The 12391-nt window shown below is 40.1% G+C and overlaps 2 protein-coding genes across 2 annotated transcripts in view; both read left to right on the plus strand.

Moving 5' to 3' along the window:
- Window positions 1-6324: 6324 nt before the first annotated feature.
- LOC149941190 (afadin- and alpha-actinin-binding protein A-like) lies at window positions 6325-9096 on the plus strand. Its single transcript, XM_090177742.1, has 10 exons — window positions 6325-6675; window positions 6762-6898; window positions 6960-7128; window positions 7203-7417; window positions 7475-7616; window positions 7687-7882; window positions 7948-8057; window positions 8118-8279; window positions 8346-8497; window positions 8566-9096. The coding sequence occupies exons 1-10, from the start codon at window positions 6502-6504 to the stop codon at window positions 8621-8623; spliced, it is 1515 nt and encodes a 504-aa protein (XP_090033868.1). The 5' UTR covers window positions 6325-6501; the 3' UTR covers window positions 8624-9096.
- Window positions 9097-9460: 364 nt separating this feature from the next.
- The window catches only part of LOC149941191 (VWFA and cache domain-containing protein 1), a 29118-nt gene continuing 26187 nt past the window's right edge, over window positions 9461-12391 (plus strand). Inside the window, exons 1-2 of the mRNA XM_090180200.1 lie at window positions 9461-9991; window positions 10450-10512. Of these exons, the coding sequence (XP_090036326.1) occupies window positions 9626-9991; window positions 10450-10512 (429 nt within the window). The 5' untranslated portion in view covers window positions 9461-9625. The remainder of the gene's footprint in view (window positions 9992-10449; window positions 10513-12391) is intronic.

The following is a 12391-nucleotide window of genomic DNA, read 5'->3' on the forward strand; positions in this document are numbered from 1 at the left end:
AAATACAAATTACCCTCGACATCTACGTGACAATATCTATCAGGCGCAACCAAAATTAATATAAAATTCAATGAAAATGAGAAATTTTTTAAATTAAAAAAATTAAATTAAACAATTAAATACTCATTTGCGGCCAAAATAAAAATTACCCTCGGCATCTACGTGACAAGGTCTATCAGGCGCAACCAAAATTAATATAAAATTCAATGAAAATGAGAAATTTTTAAAATTAAAAAAATTAAGTTAAACAATTAAATAATCATTTGCGGCCAAAATAAAAATTACCCTCGACATCTCCGTGATAATGTCTATCAGGCGCAACCAAAATTAATATAAAATTCAATGAAAATGAGAAATTTTTAAAATTAAAATAATTAAGTTAAACAATTAAATAATCACTTGCGGCCAAAATAAAAAATACCCTCGACATCTACGTGACAAGGTCTATCAGGCGCAACTAAAATTAATATCAAATTCGATGAGGCCGCTGTACTACACTTCACCCATAAGGGCATCTGCTGCTTTTTATTTGGGTTTTGAAAGAATTAATTGACTTATTTAAAAATTATAATAAAAATTTACCTTATTTTAAATTCTCACGGCCAAAATATTCGCGAATCACGTCAGAGTACCTAAAAGATTACAAACACGAACATGTGTGACGTGTCACGTGATGATTTTGTATTTTCTCGCCTAATCGACAGGCGTCGCTTAAACGTGGTACCACAGGAATACGGAACAAATACCGGTTGTCTGCTAGTTATCGCTCCCGTATATTTTTGGCAAATCAAACTCCGCGTAAGGTGTCTATTTCTTTATTATGTCTATGGTTTGTATATAAAATTGGGGGTTATTAAAATTTAAAAAAACTGTAAATCAGAAACTAGGTTTGTTTTGTGTTTAAAAAATGATATACTGATAAGAGGAATGGAACCGGTAAAATGTATTAATAAGCATTTATACAATTAATTGTGTATCGACAAGACGCTTGAAAGGGGGCTACGGCCCGAAAGCTCGCGTAGTTTTAAATATTTTAATAAAAATAATACTATGAAGTATCCGCCGTTGTGAAAATTTTATTACTTTTAAGGTAGGCCTATATTTCTAAAAGGTAGCCGTATATTTCTAAAGGTAGGCCTATATTTCTAAAAGGTAGCCGTATATTTCTAAAGGTAGGCCTATATTTCTAAAAGGTAGCCATATATTTCTAAAGGTAGGCCTATATTTCTAAAAGGTAGCCGTATATTTCTAAAGGTAGGCCTATATTTCTAAAAGGTAGCCGTATATTTCTAAAGGTAGGCCTATATTTCTAAAAGGTATCCGTATATTTCTGAGGGTAGGCCTATATTTCTAAAAGGTTGCCCTATATTTTCGGCGAATTTTGTCCTGAATGGCGTGCCATAGTAGACGTGAGGAGGAAGTTCACAAATTTCGAATTCCGCGCTTGTTCTTTTTTTGTGTAGTTTTTAGCCATCAGTAGATGTCGCAAAATAAGTTTTGATAATTTTGAATTGTTATTTCAGATGGCGCTTTTTACTGAATTTACCTCAAGAGTGCTAGTTTTTTTTTTGTTATTTGCTAATTGTGGCATCAGGTCTCAGGTGACCCTTAGATGCCAGTATGCTAGTTATTACATATATATAATTGTTTTTTTTTCCCAATAAGATAGGGGTGCACGAGATATTCGAGTGTCCGTTCAACCGCATATTATTTTAAATTTCACAGGGTTTGCTATATGCAGCATTATAGTTTCCATACTTATGCTATAGTCATTTATATATATTTTCCTTTTTTTCTTTTAACAAACGTTTGTGACTTTTATAAAAAAAAAAAACAAAAACACACAGTCCTATAGCTGGTGTAAAAATGACAAAATAAGGTATCTGTTCTATATGTTCTTATATAGAAATAAACTCATAAATAGTTCAAAAGTATCATATAATATTATATTCCAGAAGAGCTAAAGCTCATTGCACCACGACTGGTAGGATCGAGATCTGTTGACATGTACAGTTCGTAATGTTCGGGTAGTCGAGCAATTATTAGTTGGGCAATAGCATCTGATGTGTTGATAATAACCGGGTTATCCGATAAATTAAAAGGGAGCACTCCTATGTTCCCCCGAAAGTCCGCGTCAATGACACCAGCTGCAACATGAATTCCTTTCACTAAAAGTGACTGCTTTCCCGATAAACGTCCATAGTGATTGGAAGGTATTGCCAGTGCAATATCTAGGAGAACCAACTCCTTAGATTTTGATGGGATAGTTACGGTACGAGGGCTGTATACATCAAAGCCAGCAGCAACCGTAGAACGTCTGCGAGGTAGCCTTGCGCTGTGAGATAGCAGTTTGCATTGCATGGTGGAGGTATGTCTCAAGAAGTCTACAAGATCTTTAAGTATACATAAGTTAGTAGTTCAGGCTTTATCCTAAAAGGCCCCTATGTCAAATAAAGTCCCAACAATTAGTATAAAGTTAGTTATAAACTGTCACACATACGTCTAAGAAGGTGATAAGAGGTCGCGCAGACTAAGACTATAAAGCAGAATAGCAAGCACACGCAGGAGCAGCCTCTCTAGCTGCCTAGGGAGGCCGTTGAATGCTAAAACATGAGTCAAGGAGCGGTTCTCGATCAATAGGCGTCGCTGTAAGGATCCCCGAAGGGAACCATAATTGGGACAGTGGAAGACGTAGTGTTCAAGGTCACCAGTGACTCCAGAATTCCGACAAAGAGGGGAAGGAGACCGTTTGAAGCGGTGCAATACTGCCGGAGTGGGAAATCGATCAATTAATGCCAGAAACAAAGGGCGTTCCATGGGGTGGCGGAGGTGGAGGTACCAAACAGCGGGATAGTAGGGCGACGGATGGACTGCATAGAGCCACCGACCTACCAGGAGCGAGTCCAAGTGTAGTTGCCAGGAATCGACCAGAGCTTTGCGTAGGCCCCTCCAACACTGAGGGGAATCTACCGGGGAAAACACATACGAAGCAGTCCGCGATGCTATAGCCGCACGAGCAGCTTGGTTCGCCAATTCATTCCCGGGTACCCCTACATGCGCAGGAACCCAGAGAAAAGAATAGTTTACAATGGGGAAATTCCGGAGGCGATTCCAAACTGCTAAAAGTGATGGGTCAGTTTGGTCAGAGCGACAGAGTAACGCTAAGGCAGAGCGAGAATCGGAACATATCACTGCCTCGTTACCCTCGTAGACTCGATGATCAATGAGCCATAACAAAGCTTGGACAATGGCGGTGATTTCAACACGACATATCGAAAGCTCCGAAGAGGTGCGAAAGGATTGGGTAACACCCAAACTGGGAATATGAAATGCCAAACCAACACAGTTGGCTAGATCGTCACGAGACCCATCAGTGTAAACAACACACCTCGCACTTGCATGTGAGTTCAACCTAAGCGCAAAGTCAGAGGCTAATTCAATGTTAGTACTATCCGCTTTAGCGGCACGACACCACACAGAGTCGACCACAAACGGAACAGAGGACCACGGGGCCCCAAACGGGGCCGGAGACTGTCGCAGCAGTGATAAGTACAAGTCATCCACCTTGTGGACGATACGCAAATGAGCCAAGGTGCCACGCAAGGAGGCAGACGTAACATTGGTAGGAGCCATCCACACCGCTAGAAAATGGGTAACCGGGCAAGTAAGACAGTGCACGACATAACGCAGCAGAAGAAAATCTCAGTGTACGGATAAGGGAGGCACATACGTTATCAACTCCAGCGCCCCTATTGCCGAAGAGCGAGGTGCCCCAACAATAGCGCGAAGACAGGCATTCTGGAGTGTATCCAGTAGAGAAAGAGTTGTAGCTGAAGCGGAGTGATAAACCACAGCTGTGTAGTCAATCCGAGAGCGGATTAAACCTAGATACAACATCCTGAGGTACTTGCTAGATAGACCCCATCTGGAGCTGACCATAGAACGCAGCAGGCTTAGGATACGTAGGCATCGTGTGCGCAACGCAACAACATAAGGCCGCCAAGTAAGATGGCTATCGAAAAGCACGCCCAGATAACGAGCCGTACGGGCTAGTGGTAGATCGTGGCCTTCCATACTGAGAGTAAAGTATGCTTGCGGATTATGTTTGCGGGTAAAACACAGCGCTACGCTTTTGGGCGGAGACAGAGGGAGGCCTCGGCGCCGGAGGTAGGCTGACGTCACCTGAAGAGCCTCTTGCATATGGATATTTAGCAAACCCAAGGAGTGCCCAGTGAGAAATAATACTATGTCAGCCGCAAACATCGCCACTTGAATACCAGGAGGCAGGACCGCACGTAAATCGTCGAGTAGCAGACTGAACAGCAACGGGCTGAGAACAGTGCCTTGGGGGACCCCCCGGAGAAGAGAGAGAAGGATGTGGACAGTGACGTGCGGACCCTAACACACGCTGTGCGGCCCGCCAGATAGGACCGAAAGAAACGAATTACCCCAGCATCAAAACCCAACTTTGTCAATTTGCGGAGAAGAAAATCATGATTGACATTGCCGAACGCATCTTTAATGTCAAGAAAGACAGCTATACACGAAATTTTGGTTAATAACGCATGTCGGGCAACACCATTCCGCAGAACCACGTTGTCGATACTCCGACGAGCTCGACGAAACCCACACTGGTAGGGGGAGCGCTTCCCTGACGATTCGAGCCACCAATCAAGGCGGCGAAGTATTAAACGCTCAAACAGCTTGCCAAGCACTGACAATAGTGTGATTGGACGATACGAGGTAGGTGAATTTGGGTTTTTGCCTAGTTTTAGAAAAGCACAAATAATGCCGGATTTCCAGGACGACGGCATAAAGCCAGTGGTCCAACAATCATTATAAAGACTGAGCAGAATCGTAAGGGCTTTATGGGGGAGATTCTTTATAAGCAGTGTGGAAATACGATCAGCACCGTGCAGAGTATTTTTGGACCGGGAAATGCCATGGTGCAGCTCGTCCCATCGAAATCTCATAGGTAACTAGAATGCTGCCGCCTACGGCCGAGCTTGTCGCCAGTTCGTTTTGAACCTTCAGCCAATGAGAGGCCGTAGAGTGGTTCCGCCAAAGAGGATAATAATCCTCCTAGATTCAGCTACTATCGCGGGAGCTAGATGATGGCATTCTCTCTGGTGACATTAAATTCTTGGCAGAACCACTCTTTGAGCTCTGATTGGCTGAGATCTGGCTATCGTCTGCCATGGCGTTTGGTCCAGTTGCCAGTTACACGGCAGCATTCTAGTTAACTATGAGATTTCTATGGAAGTAACAGGCTTGGGAGCTGTGAAGTTCGTTCTTGCCATAGCAGCCGCCGAGAAATGGGAAGCAAGAACCTCTGCGGCTTCCGTCGCTGAAGAGACAGGGCTATCCGGTGTGCTTAGTGGAGGAATCGAGGACATAGTTGGAACCGTTTCGAACCAACGAACCTTACTCCAGAGGGAAGGAATCGGAGTAGACCCCGACAAGGTAGAACTGAAGCGTTGCCAGGAAGCTTTTCGGTTACGTTGAACAAGAAGTTTAGCATTGGCTGTTAGCCGGCGGGCAGAGAGAGCATTATCTGGTCAACGAGTGCGAGAGGCTCGACGCCGCGCAGTGGCTGCTGCCTTCAGAGCAATGGAACACGATGTAGTCCACCACGGTGGGGGAGATGGACGACCACCCACTGGACAGTGGACCCGCACCCCGAATAGGAATGGAGGAATGAGTGGCCGTTAATAACATTTCAGAAAAGAGATCCACCATGTCATCAAGTGAATCACCTGAAACCCAGTGATCGAAGGATCGATCGAGAAGAGCACGGTAGCGGGCCCAGTCTGCCTTAGCATAATCCCATTGCGGGGGTGAATCAACTGCTGTGTGAACCACAAGATTACAATGAATTCTCATAGGAAGGTGATCGCTACCATCATCGGAAAGTGTAGTCCAATGGCATACCGGGGCTAGATTCGTACTGACAAAAGTTAGATCAATAGCGGAGTCGATCTGGACCCTATTACCCTTCCGGGTAGGAGTCTAGAGAGCCATCATTAAGCAACACAAGATTATCCAGCATTTCATACCACTCGGTGACCATGTCACGACTGCTAGTTCTTGCTTGCATTTTTATATTTAGCCAAGGATTCTATATTCGCCGGGGGTCTATTTTATTTCATATGTCTATGGTCCACCACACGGGGTCGGTTATTTACGAAAAAGATACACGTTTGTTCTAATTGGTCACAGCAGAATTGGCGGTTCTGTTAAATTCTGTTGCCATGTTAACACAAAATTTAAAAAAGTGTATGCTTTCGGCTTTAAAATTAAAAAGAATCTCCAACGTATAATCATTAAAAAAAGGACTTGTTTAATATTTTTTTCAAATCGAATTTCAACAGAAGTAGTACATTAAAATTAAAGATCTAGGCCTAACTTGATTGATAAATGATAATAACGTTAGGCCTTTGAAATCAAGTTAGCACTTAATTTGCAAATTTTGTTCCTGGTGTGTGATTGGCTGTATGCCGTATGTTTAAATCGCTTTCAAATTTCACGGTTCACTCTGAGGAAGTCGAGATGGCGGATCACTCTTTTGATGTTTCCTCAGACTCTTCTGTCTTTTTTGTAAAATGTAATGACATATCATCAGGAACCTTTTGTAACCAAAATAATATAGATCATTGTCTTGCTTATTTATCCAAGGTAATCAGTTTTCACATGTTCTAATGATTGATGAGTTAATAGTTATTTTCTGCTTGAACTTTTCATTTTCATGCTTTTCACTGTAGGAAGTGGAAGCCTTGGGATTTTCGCCATTGCCAGCCAATCTTGCACAATGCGAATATCCATCACTTCTCAATGCCATTTACGGAGTCTTAGGACTGCATCGCAAAAATATCAAGCAACGAGAAGAATATGATGACCGGTACTTGAGAAACCCTTTTGAAAACCCTTTTTAAGATTTTGAAGAAAATCTTCTTCTGCAGAATTTCACGTTTACTAAGTGACTTAGAACTGCAAAGATCTGCAAATGGAAGATTAAAAGATAAACTAGAACAGGCTGAGAGAACTCTTCAGTCTACTGTTGAGTCGAACAGACAAACAGCGCTCAAATTAAAAGCTCTTCAAAGTGATCTGAAGGCAGAGAGAGATGAGGTTAACACTTTTTTTTTACTTTTCTGAGAGTATAATCCTTTTACATCTTTTTAAATTGTTAATCTTTTTGTCAGACAAAACGCTTGCAGTCTTTAATCCAACAACGAGATGCTCAGTATCATCACGAGAAAAGGCGGAAGGAAGTGGAATACAATAGCATTAAAGAACGTCTACATCATGCAATAAATGATAAGAAATTAGAGAAGAAACTCGGATTTGACATTGCCAACACTCTACCAAGGGCTGATGGCAAAAGAGGAAAGTGGAATACCTCTGTTGTTTCGACTAGGTAAATATTATTCGATAGTTTTTGGTTCAAAATGTGCTAATTTCCTTTACAATGTAGAAATGAAGAGGATTTGCAAAGTAAAATAATGGCTGGGTATGAGAATCGTAATAAAATTCTTTTGGATGAAAATATTTTATTGAGAGAAACATTATACCACATGTACAAAAATCTAATGTCCATTTCCTCCTGTGATAATCAGGTTTAAACAAAAAAATTTGGGTATTTACTTTTTACCTCCATTTACTGACGTTTTACTTTTAATTTATAAGGAAAATGCTTCCTCATTAGAAACTGCTCAAAATATTCGCGTAGTTGACACCAGCTGTGCCTTACAAAGCAGCAACCACCTCTCATCACCCATTTTTCAAATGCCTTATCAACAAGTTGTAAAGAAAATTCAAAATCAATTTGAAGAGAAGTTTAAAGCTGTAAAGCAAAAGCTGTGTTTATTTGATGAACTTCTAGGTAAGTTTGGACAACAGAGTTGGTTGAATACTCCGAAAACTTTATACTTCTGAGTTTTTTTGTAGAAAAAGAATGGAATTCCAGAAAACAAACGTACGAAGACCAAATAAACAAGCTTAATTCCAAGATAGAAGAATTGGAAGAGACTGTTGAACGACAAAGCATTTTTCTCAATGTATTCAGTTTAGTTTAGTAACCTTTTGTTATTTAATTCATCAATATGAATTTTTTGTAGGCCTCAATAAATATCAATGGAAGTCCAAATTCAATTACCAAAGATATTGTTGAAGAAAAAGAAACTTTTGAAGAGCAGCGCAATATGTTTATGGAAATGAAGCACAATTTTGAGAAGGAAAGGGAAATTTATACGGATGCGGTTTTACGCCTTGCCAGAGAAGTAAATTAAGAAATGACGTATTTTGCAATATTTTAACTGTCTTAATTCTGCTTATTTGTGACACAGAGACGTGCCTTTTACAAAGAAAAAACAGAATTTTTTCAACAACAGCTAGTATTATCACCCATTTCGCCCAACCAAAATCATCAAGAAAACACCCATATTTTAAATGATCCTGAAGAAACTAACTTGCTTATGAGTAAACTCAACTTTGATTAGTAAGTATTCGTGTTTTTTTAGTCTTGCTTCTCATCATATCTAATCTGGGACTTCTGAATTATTATAGTACTGCTGAGAAGTCTGACATTTCATTGAATAGTGCAGAGATTTTAACTAAGAGCTAGTTGTTCATCTTGTCAGTTCAAATTATTTTATTTTAATTTTTCTCTTTAGAAATATGACTGAGGTAGCTGTTAAATTAACAGCCAATTTTAATGTTAATTTACATTTCATTTTGTCTATAATTGTCTTCCACATATAAACTCAACGAATCTTCTCCTTATATTTAAGACTGAAAATTTCGATTATCTTTTCTATGGCTAGTCACGCCTTTTTAGGATTATTGTTTTAGTTATTTTGTGCTTGTTTTAAATGATTTTATTATTGGTATATACATTTTGTTTGAACTTTATTAAAAGTGCCTTGACGAAGAAGAAACAAATTTTACAGAATAAATATGCTAAATTTTTTAAAAAGCTTAGCTTTTTTTACAAATCAATGTAAACATTTTAGCTATCAAAGGTCCATAACATTACTGTCACTTTTTGGCAAGGCACTTAAAAAAATTGTATAAAGACATTGAGACTGGTTTTAAAAGTGTAATTATAAACAAGTATTAAACTCTTGGCTCTAAATGTGTTTTTGTTTGCATCAGTGGAAAAACTTGGGATAAAAAGGCATTTGGAAAAAAATGGTATTGTCTTAGCTGGCAGATCCAAGTTTGCTAAATATTGGTGGCAATAGAGAAATATTAAAGGTTTCTTTACAAAAAGAAATTTTACAATGCATTGTTATTTTAAAATACGCGCATTTTCCTATCAAAAGGCTGTTTTGAAAAGAGGAATGTAGATGGCGATAGCATCTCGAGCGCCTCATTTTTCATTTCGAAGAGAGAAATGGGGAAGCCCAGAGGAAAAAATAATAGAGACTGAAATTTTTGGCTTTAGTCAGTGTTTTGGAAGTCGCTACGCGAGCTCGTCGCAGTCGCGTGGTGGATATTTTCTGCTATTTAACATCTTCGTGATTCGAATAAACCAGCTTGAAATGTATAGTTGTACGTTAAGTTAAGTAATCTACTATTACAATGTTGAATAAGGAATAAAACGGATGCAAAAAGTTCCAAAATTATGGCAAAGGTGAGGTGGATGTGGACCATCGTCTTGGTGTGCCAAGGTTTAGGATTGACCGTTTCATACGGAAGAAACGCGTTGAACGCGAAAAACGATTTGAACGAGACCGAACTCACCTTGAATGTGAAAAGTGCGGAAGATGATGATAGTTTTATTAATACGAACAGTAGACTTAACCCCCTTCTAAATACGGGCTTTATCCCTCAAACCTTCACCGACTTTAAAAGGACAGTCGACGCGTATTTAACCCCGGTGCCAAAATCTCACAATGACAGTCGCGAATACCTCCTAAATAATGCCAGAAAAATTGGGTATCACCTCAGGGAGATTAGTAACGAGGAATTGGGAGTTACAGCTATGCAGGTAATACAAAAATCCGCCGTCAACCACCTTTTTAACCTATATTTGCATAAATTGTCTCTCTTTTTAGAGAAATGTTTTGTGTTGTTAACCATTTTCCTGGTTGTAACACGTTTAGGCATATGTTATTATCTCGTCTCATGTTAAGCTAATCGGAGAAACAATCTTAAGAGGTTATTTAATAGGTATACAGCTGAAAAATTTATCTTTTTACGTACTTGAGAAAGAAGATGATCTTCTAATAAAGAGATATTAAAAGAACGTGTAACCCCTCTGAAAGCTATTGTTTATTTCTGGGTAACTGATTAGGATAAAGAGAAGAAACCTATTCGAGAGATAAAAATCTTTTGTTCAAGTTATATCACTCTTAACGAGCTATTGTGTTTTTCTATCTCTTAACACGAATAAGACCCTTGAAAATCTTCTTCAACAAGCCTAATAAAAATGATATTTCTTCGCAGGCTGCATTTGACAACAGTCAATTTCCACCTACATACACCGAACCGTCGGAGGAGGTGAAAAAGGTGAGTTGATATTCGTCATATTCTCATCCCGCCGAAACTGAATAGAAAAATAGATCAAAATTAGTTGATAAGAGTGGGAAACAAATGGGCACTTAAAATATTGAGGTACATCAACTCGAATCTGTCAATTTTTAAGATGGATCTTATCATTGGCAGGCCAATTGAGAGCATTTGGTAATTTCGATTCGTGTAGGTATTTCAATTAGCGTCCCTCTTCTATCATTCCTCATTTAACAGCGCTTTCAGTGGGTGTACGAAACGGGTGTCTTTCTGTGATGTTTCACCGCGCCGAGGGAGGCTGGCGCTTAAGAGGGGATTGAATTTATAGATGCTGGAATATTTGGGCTTTGTAAGCATCCGTGTCCTTTGTCCTCTCCTCTGGTTTCACCAGTATAAATAATACGCCGCGTTTCCGATACCACTTTTAGCCCCCCCCCTCCCCCTTCTTTCTCGCCGTCGAGCGGCGAAGATAAAAGGCCCCAAAAACTCCCCGTTGCACCCCTCCATGTAAATCGCCCCCTATCTTTTATGACCCCCCCCTTCCCTCTGAAACTAACTCCGAGAGGGAGAAATAAAAACCCTCAAAATGATGATAAGAACACGCCGTCTTCAAAGAAGTGACGAATAATTTTGGTAGATATCCTCTTCCGTTTGACAAGTTTTTTCCTCCCGCGCCTCTCCACGCGCATTCACACCCACCGCTTTCTCTCTCTCTCTCAACATCGTCTAAAGGCCCTGTTTCTCAATTTTATTGATAGGATTTCGCGGAGTGATGAAGCCTAATTTAGGCGTGTTTTTCTTAAACTATTTTTATTTCGCTCCGTCTCTTAGATGGTACCGCGCGCTGGGTGTCATTTTTCTGGGTTTATCGCGATTTCTAACGAAGCGAGGGGTACTCTTGCCTCCATCTGACAATCCGTACGGCTCGGAATTCTTCCCCTCGGTGCCACGTTAAATTGACGTTGTATTAAACCGTGATTCCTTCGCAGATATGGAATTTATTTCTTTAAGTTTAATATTGTCCCATCCACCGACCGAGAAAGTTTGTAGCCATTTGGCTCGGTGTTCGCGTAGCTTAGAAATTAGCTTAGCTCTTATCCATTTCAAAATAGCCAATTGGCGCCAGTCTTTTAGCGTGGGATAGGCCCTTGTTTGTTTTTCTTCGGAGCGAGTGGCTTCGAAAATGAAAGAGCCGACGTATTTCGTTATCTCGCCATTTTTATGGTACCAATATTTCTTTCCGGATAAACGGGATTAAGTTCTCTCCTCCCTCCCTCGTCGTATTTCCACAGGTTATTATGGTTTCTGCCCGTCACCAAATGCGCCCCCCCCCCCCCCCGAAATGGGGCCCTTCTTTTTTTATAATCCCAGATTTTCCTATCCATAAAAAATATTTTACTTTTTGTAATTTTTCGTGATAGAGAAGTAGTAATTTTGTGATTTCTGCCGAAATACAGGGTTCATACAAACCTTGAAAACCTGGAAATATCAGTGAAACAGATTCTTTACAAAAAAAATCAGGGAGATGTCAGGGAAATTTTAAATATTTAACCAAAACCTGGATATATCCAGAGCCGTACCTAGCCCAAATGGCGCCCTGGGCAAAAAAACAAAACAAAAAACACACAATAGCGCCCCCAGAACCTTACGTAGAAATTTTTAATTTTTCAATGTCCAATTTAAATGAAAATCTTTGATTTTGCGCCCCTAAAACTTCGGTGCCCTGGGCCACTGCCCCGCTCGCCCTACTCGAGGGACGGTTCTGATGATATATCAGGGAAATTCGTTTGAGTCTGGAAGCGCCTCAATAATTATATATAATTTTCTTCGATTAAACGAAAACATACGGTGCTTTATCACCTGGAAATATCAGGGAAAT

This window comes from Leiobunum rupestre, chromosome 6 (genome assembly GCF_980474605.1).
Source record: "Leiobunum rupestre chromosome 6, qqLeiRupe1.1.hap1, whole genome shotgun sequence".
Classification (NCBI taxonomy): Eukaryota; Metazoa; Arthropoda; class Arachnida; order Opiliones; family Sclerosomatidae; genus Leiobunum; species Leiobunum rupestre.

What these genes read in the sequence shown, in the direction of transcription:
- LOC149941190 (XM_090177742.1), top strand. Translation starts at nt 6,502, where the DNA reads ATGTTTAAATCGCTTTCAAATTTCACGGTTCACTCTGAGGAAGTCGAG. An exon ending in TTTATTTGATGAACTTCTAG is followed by an intron (nt 7,883 to 7,947) that starts GTAAGTTTGGAC and finishes GTTTTTTTGTAG; the next exon opens with AAAAAGAATGGAATTCCAGA. An exon ending in TTTTACGCCTTGCCAGAGAA is followed by an intron (nt 8,280 to 8,345) that starts GTAAATTAAGAA and finishes TTTGTGACACAG; the next exon opens with AGACGTGCCTTTTACAAAGA.